Source organism: Sminthopsis crassicaudata, chromosome 3 (assembly GCF_048593235.1).
Source record: "Sminthopsis crassicaudata isolate SCR6 chromosome 3, ASM4859323v1, whole genome shotgun sequence".
Taxonomy (NCBI): domain Eukaryota; kingdom Metazoa; phylum Chordata; class Mammalia; order Dasyuromorphia; family Dasyuridae; genus Sminthopsis; species Sminthopsis crassicaudata.
This window is the reverse complement of record NC_133619.1, coordinates 535,643,219-535,666,046: the sequence shown is the minus strand read 5'-3', so window position 1 is coordinate 535,666,046 and position 22,828 is coordinate 535,643,219. Positions and strand designations below refer to the sequence as shown.

The 22,828-nt window shown below is 32.0% G+C and overlaps 1 protein-coding gene across 3 annotated transcripts in view; it reads left to right on the top strand.

Moving 5' to 3' along the window:
* DYNC2H1 (dynein cytoplasmic 2 heavy chain 1) overlaps positions 1-22,828 on the top strand; it is a 394,253-nt gene that overhangs the window by 102,409 nt on the left and 269,016 nt on the right. For all 3 annotated transcript variants that reach the window (XM_074304391.1, XM_074304390.1, XM_074304389.1), the window contains exons 32-39: positions 3,181-3,386; positions 11,117-11,299; positions 12,343-12,525; positions 12,784-13,007; positions 14,371-14,486; positions 16,301-16,500; positions 17,736-18,000; positions 19,193-19,400. In XM_074304391.1, coding sequence (XP_074160492.1) covers positions 3,181-3,386; positions 11,117-11,299; positions 12,343-12,525; positions 12,784-13,007; positions 14,371-14,486; positions 16,301-16,500; positions 17,736-18,000; positions 19,193-19,400 — 1,585 coding nt within the window. The remainder of the gene's footprint in view (positions 1-3,180; positions 3,387-11,116; positions 11,300-12,342; positions 12,526-12,783; positions 13,008-14,370; positions 14,487-16,300; positions 16,501-17,735; positions 18,001-19,192; positions 19,401-22,828) is intronic.

Sequence of the window (22,828 nt, the reverse complement as noted above, 5' to 3'; positions counted from 1 at the left end):
ATAAATGGACTATTCCTTAAAATAATAAGGAGCATATATTTAAAACCTTCAGTAAACATCATATGTAATGGCGATAAACTAGACCCTTTCCCTATAAGATCAGGAGTGAAACAAGGTTGCCCACTATCACCATTGCTATTCAATATAGTACTAGAAACTCTAGCCTCGGCAATAAGAGCCAAGAAAGAGATTCAAGGAATTAGAGTGAGAAATGAGGAAATCAAATTATCACTTTTTGCAGATGACATGATGGTATACTTAGAGAACCCCAAAGACTCTGCTAAAAAGCTATTAGAAATAATTCAGAATTTTAGCAAAGTTGCAGGATACAAAATAAATCCACATAAATCCTCAGCATTTTTATACATTAACAACACAATCCAACAGCAAGAGATACAAAGAGAAATTCCATTCAAAATAAAGGTCGATAGTATAAAATATTTGGGAATATATCTACCAAAGGAGAATCAGGAATTATATGAGCAAAATTACAAAACACTTGCCACAAAAATAAAGTCAGATTTAAATAATTGGAAAGACATTCAGTGCTCTTGGATAGGCCAAGTGAATATAATTAAGATGACAATACCCGCTAAACTAATCTTTTTATTTAGTGCTATACCAATCAGACTTCCAAGAAACTATTTAAATAACCTAGAAAAAATAACAACAGAATTCATATAGAACAACAAAAGGTCGAGAATTTCAAGGGAAGTAATGAAAAAAAAAAATTAAGTGAAGGTGGTCTAGCTGTACCTGATCTAGAACTATATTATGAAGCAACAGTCACCAAAACCATTTGGTATTGGCTAAGAAATAGACTAGTTGATCAGTGGCAAAGGGTAGGTTCACAGGGCAAGATAATGAATAAAAATAGCAATATAGTGTTTGACAAACCCAAAAATCCCAAATTTTGAGATAAGAATTCATTATTTGACAAAAACTTCTGGGAAAACTGGAAATTAGTATGGCAGAAACTAGACATGGACCCACATTTAACACCACATACTAAGAATAGATCAAAATGGGTCCAAGATTTAGGCATAAAGAACGAAATCATAAATAAATTGGAGGAACATGGGATGGTTTACCTCTCAGACTTGTGGAGGAGGAAAGAGTTTGTGTCCAATTATTGATCACAAAATAGCAAATTTTGATTACACCAAATTTAAAAGTTTCTGCACAAACAAAACTAATGCAAACAAGATTAGAAGGAAAGTAACAAATTGGGAAAACGTTTTTACAGTTAAAGGTTCTGATAAAGGCCTCATCTCCAAAATATACAGAGAATTGACTTTAATTTATAAGAAATCAAGCCATTCTCCAATTGATAAATGGTCAAAGGATATGAACAGACAATTTTCAGATGATGAAATTAAAACTATTTCTGCTCATATGAAAGAGTGTTCCAAATCACTATTGATCAGAGAAATGCAAATTAAGACAACTCTGAGATATCATTACACACCTGTCAGATTGGCTAAGATGACAGGAACAAACAACGATGAATGTTGGAGGGGCTGTGGGAAAACTGGGACACTGATGCATTGTTGGTGGAGTTGTGAAAGAATCCAAACATTCTGGAGAGCAATCTGGAATTATGCCCCAAAAGTTATCAAAATGTGCATACCCTTTGACCCAGCCATACTATTACTGGGCTTATATCCCAAGGAAATACTAAAGAAGGGAAAGGGACCTGTATGTGCCAAAATGTTTGTGGCAGCCCTTTTCATAGTGGCTAGAAGCTGGAAGATGAATGGATGTCCATCAATTGGAGAATGGTTGGGTAAATTATGGTATATGAATGTTATGGAATATTATTGTTCTGTAAGAAATGACCAACAGGAGAAATACAGAGAGGCTTGGAGAGACTTACATCAACTGATGCTAAGTGAAACGAGCAGAACCAGAAGATCATTATACACTTCAACAATGATACTGTACGAGGATGTATGCTGATGGAAGTGGATATCTTCAACATAGAGAGAGAGCTAATCCAATTCCAACTGATTAATGATGGACAGAATCAGCTACATCCAGAAAAGGAACACTGGGAAATGAGTGTAAATTGTTATTTTTACCTTCTGAATCCAATTCTTCCTGTGCAACAAGAAATTCGGTTCTACACACATATATTGTATCTAGAATATACTGTAATATATTTATCATGTATAAGACTGCCTGCCATCTGGGGGAGGGGGTTGGGGGAGGAAGGGAAAAATCTGAATAGAAGTAAGTGCAAGGGATAATGTTGTAAAAAATTACCCATGCATATGTACTGTCAAAAAAAAGTTATAATTATAAAATAAAATAAAAATTAAATTAAAAAAAATTTTTATCTCCCTCCCTCAGATATTTCTAGGTTTTCCAATACTATTTAAAAAACTCAAACAAAAATTTAACCAGGTTCAACGAATCCTTTAAGCATTGTCCTATATATCTCTTTTCCTTTTTCAAGTCAGACTGCTTTAGCTTCTCTTCTTGTTACTCTATAAGCGTTTGTAGTTTTTCTTTGACCTTAATCACCTAACTGAAACCTCACTCTCCAAAGTTAACAATGATACCTTAACTGCTACATATGTTTTTCCCCCTTAGTATTGTTGACTACTCCATGATAACTCTTATTTCTGATATTTCCTGACACTTCTCTTTCTTGATTCACTTCCTACCTTTTTGATTATTTTCATTACTGTCAGCTTTGCTGCCTTCTCATTCATAACATGTTGCTTTCCTGTGTATGTAGCCAGTGATTCTATCTTGAGTTCTTTTGTTTTGTATTCTATTCTCTTTTCAGTAACCCTATCAGCTCCAATGGGTCTGATTATCATTATCATTGTATAGAGGAAACCTATGAAGCCTTACTGCTCCCCAGAGCTGGTCTCATCACCAATTGCCAAGAGATCTTAAAATCAGAAGATCTACAAATGAGCTAATTTTGTTTCCCCTAAACCCTTCTTTCTTCTAATCTTTATTTTTTTTTTTTTTGGTCAAGGGCACAATCATCCTTCTGATATCTCTGGTTTGTCATCCTGGCATTATCTTTAACTGTTCCTCACTCAATTTATCCAACTACTTGCAAAAATTACCAGATTAATTGCATGGCTTTTAAGTTTACAGAAGTTCAACAAAACCCATGAACTAAACATTTTTTTCTCTTTTGAATGTTTTATTTGTATATAGAATCAGGGATTCTGGAACTCAAACTTAAAGCACTTATTCTGGACATTATCCATAATATTGATATAGTGAAGCAATTAAATCAAGTTCAGATTCACACCACAGAAGACTGGGTTTGGAAAAAACAAGTCAGATTCTATATGAAAAATGGACAAGCGTGCTATGTTCAGATGGTGGATTCGGAGCTCCAGTATACCTATGAGTATCAGGTAAGAACATTTGGAACCTTTAAAAATGTGTTTGTCAAAGTGATTGTCCCATAGAGTGATGTAAAAGTAGTTAGAAGAATTGGTTTCATATTCCCTAACTCTATCTAGCATAAAATTGCTGAATGTTAGTTAATGTGCTGCTGAAAGTTCCCTAGCACTTACTTCTAAAGGGGATGATAGAGAGAAATCTGAATCTGAAGTTTGATATTATGTTTAAATATCTCTTTTTCGGGGCGGAGCCAAGATGGCAGAGAAGATAACGCGATTCTGTGACCTCCCTTTTCCCCTCATTACCAATTAGTTAAATCATCCTCAAAAATAGCGCTGGACTGATAGAAACCACAAGGACTGGAAGCGCGACTTACCAGCTGAAGAGAATCTGGAGTTTCAACAGAAAAGGTCAGCTCCCAGGGGAGGAAGAAGAGAGGCCAGTGCAGACGGTGGGGTAGTGGCGATCGCGCTGGGGAGGGCTCTGGGATCAGAGAAGCCACTGAGATAAAAGAATCTGGCACAGGCTGTTAGTTCTTCTCTGCTTATAAAACAGCAGTTCAGAAGAGAAATATAAGCCACTTTAAGATATAAGCCAGATACTAGAACCACCCCAATCTGGAAGTGACTCAACAGATCTTGGCACTGTGGATGGGGCCAACTTAGGCTGTCCAGGCTTTCACCTGGGGGTAGTTAAGAGATTGTAAAGTGGGCAGACACATTGGGCACTTGCTTGGCTGGAGGCTGTGGAACTCAGCCCCAGAAGTCCCAGAGAAGTGGAACCTTTGAACTAGGGACCGCGGTTTCTGGCAGACACTTCCAGTTTGAGCGCAGGGGCTTTTCATGTCACCTGCTGCTGACATCCACGCCCCACCGGAACGCATAGGCTGGGCTTTGTGTCGCCTTTACTGTTCAGTTTTAAACCTCAGGAAAGTCACTAGGACACACGGCGCCCTCACAGCTCAGTCCTATTAATCACCTCTGAGGCACTTCCAGGGAGGGGGTGGGGAACTCTCTCCCACAGCTCTCTCTTAGCTCAAGCGCAGGAGCCATTGCATCCATCTGTTCTGGGAGGAAGCTGGTAAAGAAATAAATAAATATTTTCCTACCCCAGGGACAGACCCCAAAAGATTTTTTAAGTATGAGTAGAGCAAAATAATTCATTTAAAAACGAAATTGGGCATTTATAAAAAGAACTAAAAACTGTGAATGAAGAAAATAACTCCTTAAAATTCAGGATGGAACAAATAGAAATGAATGATTCATTGAGAACTGATTCATTGAGAACCCAAGAATCAGTCAAACAAAACAAAAAAAATGAGAAGCTGGAGAACAACGTCAAATACTTACTGGGAAAATCTATAGACCTGGAAAATAGATCTAGGAGAGATAATCTGCGGATCATTGGACTTCCTGAAAACTATGACCAAAAAAAGAGCCTAGATTCTATTTTACAGGAAATTATCAAAGAGAACTGTCCAGAGATAATAGAAACAGAAGGGAAAATAGATGTCAAAAGAATTCATCGAACTCCTTCTGAAATAGATCCTAAAAAAAGAACACCACGGAATATTGTGGCTAAGCTGCAGAATTACCACACAAAGGAGAAAATCTTGCAAGCAGCTAGGAAAAAAAAACAATTTAAATACCGAGGTGCCACAATAAAGTCACTCAAGATCTGGCTGCCTCCACATTAAAAGATAGAAGGACCTGGAACCTGATATTCCATAAGGCAAAAGATCAAGGATTGCAACCAAGAATGAACTACCCAGCTAAGTTTAGCATCTTTTTCCATGGAAGAAGATGGTCATTCAATGAAATAGAGGAATTCTATATGTTTCTAAGAAAAAAACCAGACTTAAACAAAAAATTTGATCTACATCCACAAGACTGAAGAGAAACAGAAAAAGGTACACAGAACCCTTGAGAACTGTATCTCTGTTGTGGGTATATAGAAAGTACGCATGGATAATTTGATTGTACTGATATAAAAAAGGAGGGGTGTAGTAAAGGGAAGGGGATAGTATCAGAAAAAGGGGAAGGAGTGATAAAAAGAGGGAAATTACATCCCAGGAAGAGGCATAGAAAATACACAATATCTGAGGGAATTTAGAGAGGGGAAGAAACATTGTGTGAATCTTACTCTCATCAGAAGAGGCTCAAAGAGTAAATAATTGACATATTTGTTTTTCAGAGAATTTTCTCTCACTTCATTAAAAGGGGGGAGAGAAAAAGGGAAAAGGAAAAGGAGAATAAGGGAAGACATTGGAGGGAGGAGGGAGAGATACTAAAAAAAGGGAGGGCTGCGCGTCACAAGTGGGGTCTATAAATTAAATATCGGGGAAGAGGTTCAGGGGGGTCAAGGGAAAAAGCATAATCTGGGGATAATATGATGGCAGGAAATACAGAATTAGTCATTTTAACTGTAAATGTGAATGGGATGAATGCTCCCATCAAACAGAGATGGATAGCAGACTGGATCAAAAGTCAGAACCCTACAATATGTTGTTTACAGGAAACACACTTAAAGCAGGGAGATACATACAGAGTAAAGGTATAAGGTTGGAGCAGAATCTATTATGCTTCAGGTAAAGCCAAAAAAGCAGGGGTAGCTATCCTTATCTCAGATCAAGCAAAAGCAGAAGTTGATCTAGTTAAAAGAGATAAGGAAGGAAACTATATCCTGCTGAAAGGTAGCATAAATTATGAAGCCATATCAATACTAAACATATATGCACCAAGTGGTATAGCATCTAACTTTCTAAAGGAAAAGTTAAGAGAATTGCAAGAAGAAATAGACAGTAAAACTATAATAGTGGGAGATCTCAACCTTGCACTCTCAGATATAGACAAATCAAACCATAAAACAAATAAGAAAGAAATTAAAAAAGTAAATAGAACATTAGAAAAACTAGGTATGATAGACCTTTGGAGAAAACTGAATGGCAATAGAAAGGAATGTACTTTCTTCTCAGCAGTTCATGGATCCTATACAAAAATTGACCATATCTGAGGACATAAATATCTCAAAATTAAATGTAGGAAGGCAGAAATAATAAATTACTTCTTCTCAGATCACAATGCAATTAAAGCTACATTCAACAAGAAGTTAGGGCTAAATAGACCAAAAAGTAATTGGAAACTGAATAATCTCATCTTAAAGAATGACTGGATGAAACAGCAAATTATAGAAACAATTAATAATTTCACCCAAGATAATGACAATGATGAGACATCATACCAAAATCTGTGGGATACAGCTAAAGCGGTAATAAGGGGAAATTTTATATCTTTAGAGGCTTATTTGAAGAAAATAGAGAAAGAGAAGATTAACGAATTGGGCCTGCAACTTAAAAAGCTAGAAAAAGACCAAATTAAAAACCCCTAACCAAAAATTAAATTTGAAATACAAAAATTAAAAGGAGAAATCAATAATATTGAAAGTAAAAAAAAACACTATTGAATTAATAAATAAAACCAAGAGTTGGTTTTATGAAAAAGCCAATAAAATAGATAAATCTTTGGTAAATCTGATCAGAAAAAAGAAAGAGGAAAATCACATTGCTAGTCTTACAAATGAAAAGGGGGATCTTTCCACCAATGAAGAGGAAATTAGAGAAATAATGAGTTACTTTGCCCAACTTTATGCCAATAAATTTGATAACTTAAGTGAAATGGATGACTTCCTCCAAAAATATAGGATTCCTAGATTAACAGAGGAGGAGATAAATTGCTTAAATAGTCCCATTTCAGAAAAAGAAATAGAACAAGCTATTAATCAACTCCCCAGGAAAAAATCCCCAGGACCAGATGGCTTTACATGTGAATTCTACCAAATATTTAAAGAACAATTAGCCCCAATGATATATAAACTATTTGAAAAAATAGGGGATGAAGGAGTCCTACCAAACTACTTTTATGACATAGACATAGTACTGATACCTAAACCAGGTAGATTGAAGACTTAGAAAGAAAAGTATAGACCAATTTCCTTAATGAATATTGATGCTAAAATCTTAAATAAGATATTAGCAAAAAGACTTCAGAAAATCATCCCCAGGATAATACACTATGATCAAGTAAGATTTATACCAAGAATGCAGGGCTGGTTTAATGTTAGGAAAACTATTAGTATAATTGACCATATTAATAATCAAATTAATAAAAACCATATGATCATCTCAATAGATGCAGAAAAAGCATTTGACAAAATCCAACATCCATTCCTACTAAAAACTCTTCAGAGTATAAGGAATAAATGGACTATTCCTTAGAATAATCAGGAGCATATATTTACTACCATCAGTAAGCATAATATGCAATAGAAATAAACTGCAACCTTGCCCAGTAAGATCAGGAGTGAAACAAGGTTGCCCACTATCACCATTACTATTCAATATGGTACTAGAAACACTAGCCTGGGCAATAAGAGCCGAGAAAGAGATTCAAGGAGTTAGAGTAGGAAATGAGGAAATCAAACTATCACTCTTTGCAGATGACATGATGGTATACTTAGAGAACCCCAAAGACTCTGCTAAAAAGTTATTAGAAATAATTCAGAATTTTAGCAAAGTGGCAGGATACAAAATAAATCCACCTAAATCCTCAGCATTTTTATATATCACCAACAAAATGCAACAGCAAGAGATACAAAGAGAAATTCCATTCCAAACAAATGTTGAGGGTATAAAGTATTTGGGAATCCATCTACCAAAGAAAAGTCAGGAATTATATGAGAAAAATTACAAAACACTTGCCACAAAAATAAAGTCAGATTTAAATAATTGGAAAGACATTCAGTGCTCTTGGATAGGCCAAGCGAATATAATAAAGATGACAATACTCCCCAAACTAATCTATTTATTTAGTGCTATACCAATCAGACTCCCAAGAAACTATTTTAATGACCTAGAAAAAATAACAACAAAATTCATATGGAAGAAAAAAAGGTCGAGAATTGCAAGGGAACTAATGAAAAAAAAGTCAGAGGAAGGGGGTCTTAAGTGTACCTGATCTAATATAGCAGCAGTCACCAAAACCAGTTGGTATTGGCTAAGAAATAGACCAGTAGATCAGTGGAACAGATTAGATACAAAGGACAAAAAAGGGTACATCTATAGCAATCTAATCTTTGAAAAACCCAAAGATACCAACATTAGGGATAAAAATTCATTATTCGGAAAAAACTGTTGGGAAAACTGGAAATTAGTATGGCAGAAATTATATATGGATTCACACTTAACACCATATACCAATATAAGATCAAAATGGGTCCATGATTTAGGCATAAAGAATGAGATAATAAATAGATTAGAGAAACAGAAAATAGTCTACCTCTCAGACCTGTGGAGGAGGAAGGAATTTATGACCAGAGAAGTAGAGATCATTATTGATTTTGATTACATCAAACTAAAGGTTCTGACAAAGGTCTCATTTCCAAAATATATAGAGAACTGACCCTAATTTATAAGAAATCAAACCATTCTCCAATTGATAAATGGTCAAAGGATATGAACAGACAATTCTCAGATGATGAAATTGAAACTATATCCACTCATATGAAAGAGTGTTCCAAATCACTACTGATCAGAGAAATACAAATTAAGACAACTCTGAGATATCACTACACACCTGTCAGATTGGCTTAGATGACAGGAACAAATAATGATGAATGTTGGAGGGGCTGTGGGAAAACTGGGACACTGATGCATTGGTGGTGGAGTTGTGAAAGAATCCAACCATTCTGGAGAGCAATCTGGAATTATGCCCCAAAAGTTATCAAACTGTGCATTCCCTTTGACCCAGCATTGCTGTTATTGGGCTTATATTCCAAAGAAATACTAAAGAGCAGAAAGGGACCTGTATGTGCCAAAATGTTTGTGGCAGCTCTTTTTGTAGTAGCTAGAAACTGGAAGATGAATGGATGTCCATCAATTGGAGAATGGTTGGGTAAATTATGGTATATGAAGGTTATGGAATATTATTGCTCTGTAAGAAATGACCAGCAGGAGGAATACAGAGAGGCTTGGAGAGACTTACATCAACTGATGCTGAGTGAAATGAATAGAACCAGATCGCTGTACACTTCAATGTTGTATGAAGATGTATTCTAATGGAAGTGGATATCTTCAACATAAAGAATATCCAACTCGCTTCCAGTTGATCAATGATGGACAGAAATATCTACACCCAGAGAAGGAACACTGGGAAGTGAATGTAAATTGTTAGCACTACTGTCTATCTACCCAGGTTACTTATACCTTCGGAATCTAATACTTAATGTGCAACAAGAAAATGGTATTTACACACATATATTGTCCCTAGGTTATATTGTAACACATGTAAAATGTATGGGATTGCCTGTCATCGGGGGGAGGCAGGGGAGGGAGGAGGGTGATAATTTGGAAAAATGAATACAAGGGATAATATTATAAAAAATTACTCATGCATATATACTGTGGGAAAAAATTCAAAATAAAAAAATCTCTTTTTCTCCTAGTATTTGTATTAAAATGGCTTTATTTCGTGGCATTTATCTCAGAACTAGTTTGCCATGAAGGAAAAATCTTTTTTCTTATAATTTAATAGCAATTTAAAATATTTTAAATATTATACCAATAGTTCATCTTCATTTATAAAAAGATTTTTAGAGAAATTGCTATGCAGACCAGAATTAAAGCTTAATGGCAACATTATCTAACACTTTAGTTGCTCAGACTGACCTGTGAGCTATTTGAGAATATCGGAGTTTGTTCCCTTTTTGTTTTGGGATTTTCCTTTAATGCCTACCATAGTACCTAGCTCATATTTGGTAAACATATGAAATCCAGTTGATTATTGTTGGACTTTGAAATCTTGTACTCAAATATAGTTGACAGGAGGCTATATGTAAATAAAGAACATAATGTTTATTTCTTTAACGAAGACCAAGGTAAGAAGAATACTAATATTATAGTCGAATATGATGCTTTAAAATTATTTAATTTACATTAGCATATGGCTTTTTCATTTAGGATATCAAAATCAGAATTTCCCATTTAACTACTTGTTGAGTTCATTTTAAAAGGTGTGTCCTTTCTATATTTTATATCATTCTCCATAATAAAACTACTTATGGGAAATAGAAGCCAGCTGGGCTCTTTTAAATATATGTTGTTAATATAGCTTTAGCCAGCGAGAAAGTGATTTTTAAGACTCAAATCTTCTTTTTCTAGTAAAGGAAAATCTTTACAAACTCTGAATAGAATTTAGATTCTGAATAGAATTTTCCATTGAAATCAGCATATATGTCAAAATGATAGTATAAAAAGACTTCTTTATTTCTAATTATGCTAAAAGAATTCATAATTTTAATATACTTTTTGATAAAAAATGTGGATTTGAAATGTGAGATGTGATTTTCCTTACTTTAAATACTATTTCTAACTTTCAAGTCTTTCTTGTGTCTTTGCAATGAGTTTCATTGATGTATCTGGAAAAATTGCTAATATGTCATGGAATTGCTCTTAATAAGGTTTCAATTTGTGACCTTAATATTAGACAAATATAATAACTTGAAAAAGTAAAATTCAAATTTAATTTAATTTGTCACTTCACAGTGCCTTAATCAGAATTCTAATTTCTTTTTCTGCCAAGAAATATATATATTTTACAGTTTCTTATATAGAAAATCATAGTTTATAAATTATCATAGATATTGAATGGAACAGCAGCTTTTAAACTTAATACCTCACATTCAACAGGGTAATGCTCCCAAGCTTGTTTATACACCACTGACAGATAAGTGCTATTTAACTCTCACACAAGCCATGAAGATGGGTCTTGGAGGAAATCCATATGGACCAGCTGGAACTGGCAAAACTGAATCTGTAAAGGCTTTGGGTGGACTTCTTGGAAGACAAGTTTTAGTTTTCAACTGTGATGAGGTAGTGTAAAAATATTTAGTGTTAATTGTTAATCAGATTTTGTCTTTACTATATAACATTCCATTTAAATTATAATGTAGATATAATGAAATAGAAGATTTTTCATCCTCTTCTGAACTCTTCCTTTGATGCCTATGTAACGTGAAAGTAATCCAAGATTCTTGAATGTTATGCTAGCAAAACCCAAGCTTGAAAATTGTGTCAAGATGAAAAAGCTAGTGACAAAAACCCTTAAGTTTATTTTTTGATGTACAGTTTAATTGAATATGGACAGACTCATTTTAGTTGACAGCAAGGTAATGAATTATTTGACCACAGCAACTCTTGAAGACTATCATAGAGAAGTTGAAAAATATACTAGAAGAAAGAAGTCATATCACCAAAATTAAAATTTTTAAAATTCAAAGTAAGATATTAATTATATGAATATAGTTGACACTTTTAGAACATCTCTCCAAAAGTAAAATCTGATATTTTAGATGAATCAATGGTATATTATTTCCTAGTTTAGTTTACACAGAGAGAATTTTATGTGTTGCAGAATTTTCCCAATTTAAAAAGCTTGAAGAAAATAACCTCACTATTTTTAGAAGGATATAATTTGTTTGAGCATAGGAAAATATGTATTTAAGTGGATAATTGAAATTTTCCAGAGTTAAGTTCATTTAAAATCTTATCAGTACTAAAAGAGAAAGCCTTAATAACTATGATATCTTACTATACATTTAGATTATCAAATTGGAAATAAACAAAAGGAATGTTTTTTTTAAATAAAAGTAAAAACAATTTTAGTAGTTTAACATCTCTACATTGTGCCTTATATTGGTACTTTTTATTCTTCAATGAACCTTCCCATATACAATTTATATTATTTATTTTAATTCTTACAAAATGCTTATGACATAAAGAATTTAGGTGAGGAAATAGAAATATTGGATATTGAAATTTCTTTCCCAAAAGCATATATAGTGATACAGGATGTAAAATGATCATTGAAAAAAATGTAGTTTTAAAAAGTCAGATCAAATGTGTTTGTTTTTCAGGGTATTGATGTGAAATCAATGGGCCGCATATTTGTTGGTCTGGTAAAATGTGGAGCTTGGGGATGCTTTGATGAATTCAACAGACTGGAAGAAGCAGTGTTGTCTGCTGTGTCTATGCAGATCCAGACAATCCAGGATGCTTTGAAGAATCATAGAACTGTATGTGAACTTCTTGGCAAAGAGGTATAACATTAAATTAAATTAAAATGAAAAATCAGATAATTTGATGAATTGAAATATTTTGGAAGTCTTAACACTACTGGCTCTTTGATGACCTGCTATTTGAAGGTCACTTAATTCTCTGCCTCTGATCTGTTAACCAAATCTTAAGCATTATCTTACAATATTTTTCTTAATTTCCTTTTTCTTTCCCATTTTCATGGTCATAACCCCAGTTTAAGTCCTCATGACTTTAAACTTGGTTTAAATGGTTAATTTCAGGTTCAAATGGATCCAAATTCTGGAATTTTCATCACAATGAATCCTGCTGGGAAGGGTTATGGAGGAAGACAAAAGCTGCCAGACAATCTAAAACAACTCTTCAGACCAGTAGCTATGTCTCGTCCTGACAACGAACTCATTGCCGAAGTGATTCTATATTCTGAAGGCTTTAAAGATGCTCGAGTATTAGGCAGAAAATTAGTATCAATTTTTAATCTTTCTCGGTAAGTGTCATATTATAAAAATACTGTACATGTTCCATGGATTTTTATCACCAAGTGAAAATTTGATAATATTTACTTCAGATTTGCCCAATGAAGTCTAATGATTGTATTATTTAATATTTATTTATTAATATTTAATATTTGATAATGTGTTATTAGTACAAATTGGAAAAGTAAAATTGGACCAAAGTTGTTTAGCTTGGTTTTGTACATTTGGCTTGAATATGTGAATGTGTGAATGAATGACAAAACATATATTAGGTACAAACTATGTAGTAGGTCTTAGGCTTATGCACTGAGGATAGAAATGGAAAAATATAACAATTTCTGCTTTCAATGATTCCATGTTCAGATAGTGGAGATCTCTATGAAGGAGAGTTTCGCTTCAACAGGAATAGGAAACTCAGGTGTCTGTTTAGGGGAGATTGTGAAAATGCCCATATTACCCATATTAAGAGGGTATCATGGTCTTGCTTAATCTTCAATGATATATTTATGTCTAGACTATCTAGTGAATCATAGTTTAGACTAAATTTGATAATTGACCATTCTATAGTTACTATTTTTTTGAAGTAGCTAAGTGGTATAGTAGATAGAACACTGGGCCCAGAGTCAAGCTATTCTGGATTTATATCTGGCATGGGCAAATCATTTGACCTCTGTTTACTTCAGTTTCCTTGACCACAAAATGGAGATAATAGCATCTATTTCACAGACTTGGTGTGAGGATCAAATAAGGTAATATTTGCGCAATGTTTAACAGTGCCAGGAATGTAGAAGGCCCTAAATAAATGCTTATTCCTTTCTTCCCAGTTCTCTACCTAATAAGCTTGTTGTGAGAATAAAATACAGAATATTTGTAAACCACTTTGCAAACCTTAAAACACTATATAAATATTACTATTGCATTATTATTATTGTTATTTTCTGGATGAGAATAATTCTCTTCTCTTATGCTTAGTTTCTAGTAATTAATAGTAGTCTCCCTCACTTTTGTTTTTGTATTATAGTAATCTTGGTCCATAACTCTAAAAAGTGGTGAGAATCCATCAGAAAATTGCAGATATTAGGAGCCTAATTAGCTGATGAGAGAACTTAGGAAAAAGAAAACAGATTTGTCAAATATTGTCTTAACTAAATTTCTAGTTCATCTAGGGTTTCCCAATTCAGTGAAATGTCAGTTCATAAAGAATAGTCTTTGTGAATGATGTTTTAGTTTAGAAATTATTGAAAATAATTATAATCATTTATAGCCTCTTTATCTTAAGTGGTTGCATTCTGCATTTCTTTAAGAGTGACAAAAATAAGTATTTTTAAGTAAACTTATAGCTGAAAGTTAAATTTAAATGTTTTTAAATTCCAGAGAACTTTTGACACCTCAACAGCACTATGATTGGGGTTTAAGAGCTTTGAAGACAGTCTTGAGAGGAAGTGGAAATCTTCTTCGTCAGTTGAAGAAAAATGACATAAAGGAAAAAGGTATGATTGATTATTTCAAATTTGTAACTTTCTGTATTTTTTCTTCTTAATAGTTGAAATACACAGGTGATTATTCAGGTCTTTTAAATACATAAAAGAAACCATGAAATTTTATAAGTTTTCATTCTCCATAGTAGCAATATATAATAAGATAATTCTATATCCTTTTTCCATTCATTTAAAATTAATTATTAGTTTACATGGATTATTTTATAGCTTCTGTAGGTAACTCAAACCCATGTCTTATGTCATATTTTATATTACATTTATTTGTGCACATGTCTTATTTGCCCCTTTTGTGTTCTGGTGGGTAAAATAAGTATTTCTGTGAATGATTTCTTTAAACGATTAATATCTATATATTGAAAAACAATTACTTTAGCATTACTCTAAAGTGGATTTAGTTATTTTGTACATTGGAAGTTTGTCGGTATTTTATTTGGTGTCATTTAAAAGATTTCTTTAGTATAGAGTTTGTGTTATTTTTTTTTGCGTATACATTTAAAATGTTTCCAGGGCTCTAATAATATTTCAGTACTTCAAGAATCTTTGATTTTATTGGTATGAGTAGTTGCTCCATTACTATACTGATTTCAACTTTTCTATAACCTACTAGATATTCTTCCATAAGTTAGGAAAACATAATTTTATGGTTAACCTGGTAACAAGGCTCTTTATTTAACTTTTTTGACTATTGACAGATAGTTTACCTTTGGACCTTTGCTTAAAGCTTTTCCTGCTTTGAGCTTGTAAGACTTGCAAGAAATTTAGTTCTTCTACCATACCCTTCAAAAAAAATCTTCACTATGATGAAATAACCCTGTAGGTTTTAATAAAAGCTAGAGAACTCAAGTTACAAAAGCGTGTCTCAAAGAAAAACATGGGAAAAACCAAACTAAGAAAATATGCCTATCTTTTGGCTTTAATTTGTAAAAGTCAAAAATTAACCTTTAAACATAATTTAGAGTAAAGCAGTATAACAGTGATTATAATGATTGCACCAGCATTTTCTGTCTTTCTTTAAATGGTCTTGTAAGCAAAATATGGGCAAGGTAAATCAAAATTTTTTTATCATTCTTATAAATTTTGTGTTCAAATTTATTTCTTTTGGGATATTTTTCATGTTATTTTTGGTAATCTGTTAAAAAACAAAACAAAAATGTAGAGAAGAGATGATTTTTATTATCAACAAAATGGAAACAATTTGATCTATTTTAATATTCCTAATAATGAATATTATAAATTGTAGGTGATTTAACAATTATTATGGATCTTAGTTATTATTCATCTAAAATTTTCATATAAAGACATACCATTATATATATATATATGCATATATATATATATATATATATATATATATATATATATATATATAGAGAGAGAGAGAGAGAGAGAGAGAGAGAGAGAGAGAGAGAGAGAGAGAGAGAGAGAAAGAGAGAGTAATGAATAATTAAAAGTGAACAATATAATCATCACTAGACAGTGTGGTATAGTAGTATATAGAAAACTAGCCTTGGAGTTTAAAAAAAAAAAACACAACTTTTTTTTCAAATCATTGCCTTTGACACACAGCTGATTGAGTTACTGTAGACAAGTCATATAATCTTTGAGTATTCCTCAAAATTCTCTAAAACTCTTAAGTTTCAAATCTGTTATTGATCTTTATTGATAGAGAGAGTTTCCTCACAGGACTTTTAACTGCCAATGAAATCACACTTTAAATTAAAAAAAAAATCTATAGACTGTTTTAAATGGATAATTATAGCAATGATTTTATCTTAATTTACTTGTAAATTATACTTTTTCTTCAGTGAATGAAAGCCATATAGTGGTTCAAGCTTTGCGGCTCAATACCATGTCAAAATTTACATTTGTGGATTGTACAAGGTTTGATGCACTGATTAAAGATGTCTTCCCTGGAATTGATTTTAAGGATGTAGAATATGATGAACTAAGTGCAGCTTTAAAGCAAGTCTTTGAGGAAGCAAACTTTGAAATTATACCTAATCAGGTAATTTTCCAACTCTGCTTATTATATAGAAGCCAACCATTTTGAATTGCTAAGCCAGTAATTAAAAACACAGAGATTAATGATTACTTCTTACATTGTTTTTTGAAAATATTCTGGTAAATTTAGAAGAAAATTTTCTTGCCGTCATATAATTCTGTATACAAATGAGACAGACTACATCAATAAATAAGGGGAATTCAGTTCTAGGGGAGGCAGTACACCTGAGGAAAAAATGTATAGTCATAAGTTATGAGATCAAATAGAATGTCATAGATTATAAAGATTTTCCCAGTATAAATATGTTCAGGTTGATTGACAAGAATAAAAAAATAAAAGTTTAAGTGGTTAAGATTTAAACATGATAGGGATAGCCTGGTATAGAATAAGTCAGGTAACACCATGGAAGGAGTTGGACAAGTGTTGATAAATGACAGTTTGTCTACTTAAAATTTACTCAAAGCTGAGATTATGTCCTTTTAATGAGGTAATATGCTAACTACATCCTCTTGTCACTTGTCAGTTATAAGGTAATAAGACTGGATGAATTTGATAAATATTTTAAGTGGTTACATTTTAGTCATTCAAGCATTGCCACATTTTCTAATCCAGTTCAATTCCTAATACTTTTCAGTTTCAGAGTATATTTAAAATTATTTTAGCAATGCGTTTTTCTGTTATATAAATTTACATTAGTGGGAAATGGACTTCAATAACTAAATATCTAACATATTTTGAGTAATAAATGCTAAGTTTAGCAATTATTTTGATTTTGAGGATTTCTTAAAAGGAATTCTGTTTTTTAAAATGTGAATTGTTTTATTTTAATCCATCTCTTAAAATTTATTTATATTGTATGCATAGGGCATGTGCCCTCTGATATGTTCTCATGAAATATTCCTGAAATAAATTATTTTAATGCTTTTCTGTGGCAAAATTTTTATAGAGTACCTGCTATATATTTCCTTATTAATTTTGCTAGTCATTTGCAGCAAATTATGTTTTTATGTTGAATTTTTATATTATTACATTATATCACAGATGTATATTGGATTGTTGTGTTATTTCTATCATTTAATTTTCTAAAAAAGATGACAAAATATTACTAAGACTTATGAGAATGGATTAATTCAAATAATATAACAACAAAATGTATCTATATTTTACTAATGAAAATATGTGTATATATATTATATTCACATACATATGTATGTATTTATATGTATTTTTAAAAACAGATCAAGAAAGCTTTGGAATTATATGAACAGTTACGCCAAAGGATGGGAGTAGTTATAGTTGGTCCAAGTGGTGCTGGAAAATCTACCCTTTGGAGGATGTTAAGGGCAGCACTGTGTAAAGTTGGCAAAGTAGTAAAACAATACACCATGAATCCCAAAGCTATGCCTCGACATCAGTTGCTAGGCCATATTGACATGGATACAAGGGAATGGTCTGATGGTGTTCTCACAAACAGTGCTCGGCAAGTAGTACGGGAACCTCAAGGTATGTTTCGGAACTGTCAGATTATACTTTTCTTATACTTCTGGAAAAGAGATTATATTCTAATGAAAAGTTTTTCATAAATCTGTCAATAAAACTACCTTACAATATTGGAAAGGAAAAGCATTCATTAAATGTCTGTTATGCACTAAGCACTGGAAGTAGTTACACTTCAACAAGTAGAAAATCAAGATAGTCCCTGCTTTCCAGGAGTTCATGTGTATTTGTGGGGGAAGTAGAATCTAAAGCTATAATACTGTTTATGTTTATTCATGTATATTTAGATTAAAAGGCCAAGTAGTACTTAGTTCTAATAGGGAAATTTATAGAGCTGATGGAAAGGATCTTAGCACCTTCTTATCTCCCATTTAACTCTTTTTGCTTGTCACAAAATATGTTTACAGTCAGACTCTCTCTTGATTTCTCTATGAAATCTTTTTCTCTCTCTATTTTTGGAGGACTTAAAAATGTGTAACATAGCACATATTTCCTGCAATAACCCCCACTACTCAATTCCCATATGTGTGTGTATCTGTGTATATGTGTGTTTATATATATATGTATGTGCATATGTATGTGTGTGCATGTGTGTGTAAACATTATATATATATATAATTCTTATATGTATATATACTTGTATGTATATGTATATATGTAAATTAGGTGAATTGTTCTCTGCACTCAGAATAACTTGCTAATGAGTGTTAGATTTTGATTATTTTGTTGATATCCTGGTGATTTCATGAATAGGCTTATAACAAAGTCGTATTTGTAATTAAAATTAAAGGATGATGTTAACTCTTATAATTCTTTGAAATTATAACCTCATTTTAAAATTTCTAAATCATAATTTTGAAAACAATATTTTAAAGGATGAAACTTATTTTTTTCTGTGTCTTAACAGAACAAACTTAAAGGGAGGATTGATTTGTTAAATATATGCTACTATATATTCTTTCACATAAGTGGATTTTTAAAAAAATTCTGAAGTATTTTGAAGTATATCTTTTACAAAATGTAAATTAGCCTGTCACAACTCTTCCTTATCAAATGTTGCTGTACCATCAGTCTTAGTGATGTTAAGTAGTTTTTCTCCAAGTATAACTCAATTATAAAGGACAAAAAGGATCACTTTACTGTTAAGGATTTTTCTATTAACTTTGGTTTTGGATCTATTTCTTTGATTTGAAAATAGATATCAATTCATGGATAATCTGTGATGGTGACATTGATCCTGAATGGATAGAATCATTGAATTCTGTACTAGATGATAACCGACTACTCACTATGCCCAGTGGGGAGAGGATTCAGTTTGGCCCGAATGTTAACTTTGTATTTGAAACTCATGATTTAAGTTGTGCCTCTCCAGCCACAATATCTAGAATGGGAATGATATTTCTCAGGTAAGACATGGGAATATTTTGAAAGTACATTGTGTGAATAAATTCTTCAGCCTACTTTTTTAGACATGCAAGAAAAAATGTGGCATTGAATAAATTAAATGAATAATCATTTTCACAATTTCATTTTAAATGAGATAGCTTATTATTTTGTTTCCTGTGGTTGGTTTGTGGAATAAGAGCTTTCTTGTATTACTTACTGATTTCTATAATTTTAGCAGTTAATTTTATGGTATTTAGAAAAACATAATCAGAAAAGGATATCTATAATTCTTCACTTTTCCTTCTTGCAAGAATGTTTATTTTTTTCTCTCTGCTAAAAATGCTATTTTTAAAATTTGTTTCGTTCATTTATTTTAAAGTGAGGGTATTGAACTAGAAGATCTCTTAACAGAAGTAAAATAACAAAAGCAAAAAGAGCATATGTTTTTCTATTTTGTGAATTCATTGAGAAGATGAGTGCAAGATGGGCAGTGAAAAAAGATATTAAGAAATAAAGCCAGTAACTAATATGTTATATAAGATGAATACTTTCTGAAAGGAAAGATTTGGAAGGTGATGATAAAAAGCCTAAAACAAAAATGAATTTGACTGTGTGTTAATATCCAGAAACAGTTATCTCAGTATTGCCTGTTTTTGTCCTGTCACATCACTAATTTGTTAAAAGAAATGAGAAATAGTGCCATAATAGAAGAAAGGGTGAAGAAGATGTGAAGAAAACATCGCATATGATTGCAGTAGGTGCAACCCAACATTTAAAAAAAACTTTACCTAGAAAAATATGAAAAGGGCAACAGTAAACTGGAAGGATAATTAATGATTATGGACAATTTATGGAACCTTACTCAGAATTTTGCCATTTTTCTTCCTAAAAAAGCATAGACTCTTCCTGAGCTTGTGAATACTAAGTCAAGAGATAGGGTAGGCAAGATAATTCAAGTTTGAAGATTTTATTGTGCCCTTTTTACAGAAACAGGGAAACATTTGACTCAGTGGAACAAAATACAACTTTAAATAGTCAGGACTATCTCATATAGGTTAAGATCATAAAAGATTCCACATTAGATGAAATAAGGTCCATTGTATAACATTATTAAATGAACAAGATAGGCAGAGATGCTCAGCATAGTATTTTTTGTGGTTTTTGAAGAGTTCAAATAGAAGGATTTTCATTGATTGTGAAGTTCTTCAGATGTACATAATAGTATTGTGCTTATTGTATCCAGCCTTGAGAGTACGGTAGAACCTTCTGAGTGAATTCGTAGTCACTTAAAACAAATAGGTGCCAGCATCCACATTACAAAAAAATGTGGATGAAAAATTCATGCTATCCATTAATGTATAGTATCATTGCATTTTAGATGGGCCCTATAAGTAATGAACTATGCACTCATATTTGATTAGGAAAAAGAGTTTGAATCATATTTATTTTGCTAATAGTGATTCCAAATGGCTTGCTTGCTATACAGAAGCCTTTATTTATTTATTTAAAAGTATTATTGATGCTTTGAAATCTATTTTTAATTTTGTTTATTGTTCTTACCAATTAAATCTTCTCATATTCCACAATAAGGAAAAATGGCTACAAAAAGCCAACTGACATTATGACTCTTTAGACAGCATATATATCATTACATTTAACTGTTTAGCTAGAGAAGGGAGGGGAGGTGTGATCCATTACTGGTTCTTTTCAGTTAAGATTAGTCTTTATAACTAGTCATAATTTGTTAATTTTTAAAATTTTAATTTTTAATCTTATTTTCATTAATGTTTTTATTCTCATCATATATAGTTCTAGTTCTGATGACTTCACTTTATATAGGTTTCCCCAAGTCTGCCGATTTTTTTTGTCATATTCCTTCTTTCTTGTGTCATAATGCTATTCTTGTTACATTCACATCTTATATGTTCACAGGGCACTAAACTAATTTTTTATTTGACATTTTATTTTTTTCCCTTTTTTCCATTTTTAAATATTTTTCCATTTTTCAAAGTTTTTTTCATTTTTTCTAATTTTTTTCAATATATTTTTCAATTAAAAGCATATATTTCACCTACCTCTTGATTTCATACTTCAACCCTCAAAAATGGTGAGAATTGAGAGGGGAAAACCCAAATCTTCCTAACAAATATGCATAATCAAAAGATTCCTACTTTGGCCATATCTAGAAATGTGTCTTTTTTTGCATCTTCAGTCCAGCATGTTTCTGTCAAGAAATAGCGAGTGGCATCATGAGTTCATATAAGCCCATTTTTTCAATAGCACTGCTTTCCATAAAATTTTAGAAGAGACATAACCATTCCTCCAAAGGATAAGCTAAATTCCTAACAGGCGATTTATAGAAAGAAATAAAAGACCTAACTACATTTTGTTTTGTAACAATGGAAGGAATAACCTGTACTGAAGAGATCACTGATAACATTGATCTCTGGACTTAAAAATAGTAATGGTTTATATTTAGATAATGCTTTAAGGTTAACAAAACAATTTCTTTATGAATGTTATTATCCCTATTTACTGATAAGGTTCATAGAAGTGGAATGATAGGCCGACAGTTAGGAGGACTCAGCCCTAATTCTACTGAATCCCAGTTCAGTGTTGCTTCCATTCCCTCCCCTGCTCTCTTGTGTTTTATTATCATTTTACACTTGTGAAAACTAAAACTTAGAGAAATCTTGGGCTAAAATGATTTGCTTAATAATGTTATGCAAAACTGGTAGGGGACAGAACCATTTGGGAGGGCTCAGACCTCCAGATTCACTGTAGTTTTATAATGACATTTAAAACTTTTCCTAAATTTTATAATAGTAATAAATTCTAATTAAAGTAATAATTCATTTCAATGATTATATGGCCTTTTTGACATAAACTGCTGTATAAACAAAAATTTCAGTGTTTTTCCTTTCTCCTCCCCATCTTATTATAGAGACAGAATCTACAGTATTCCTATTCAGATGGGTACTAGAATCACTTTCTATTATCTTGAAGCATTTTGTACAGTGAACCCTTATTAATGATTTCTATTTCAAGATTATCTTTCATGATTAAGATATTTGAATATTAAAAATATTTGAATGATAAGGGTATAGCATACATTTTAAAATAGATTTAAAAGATATAATTCCCAGATTTAGCATGAACATTCACTAAAGGTTTTACTAAAACATAAATACTCCAATACTCTAATTATATAGAATTGTATAATTAAGGTTTTTGTGAGTAGAAAATCCATTACTTTAGAATAGACAACTAGCTTCCATACCACAAGTTTAGAAATAGTGGGGAAACAGAAGGAAATAAAAACAGAGAAAATTTTAGGATATTTTAGCTGAGAATATAGTACATTAGCTGAGAAAGCAAATAATATAAAATTCACATTTTTCACTCATTCAAATGTTAGTCTCAGGAGTCAGGGAACTATTCAGCATTA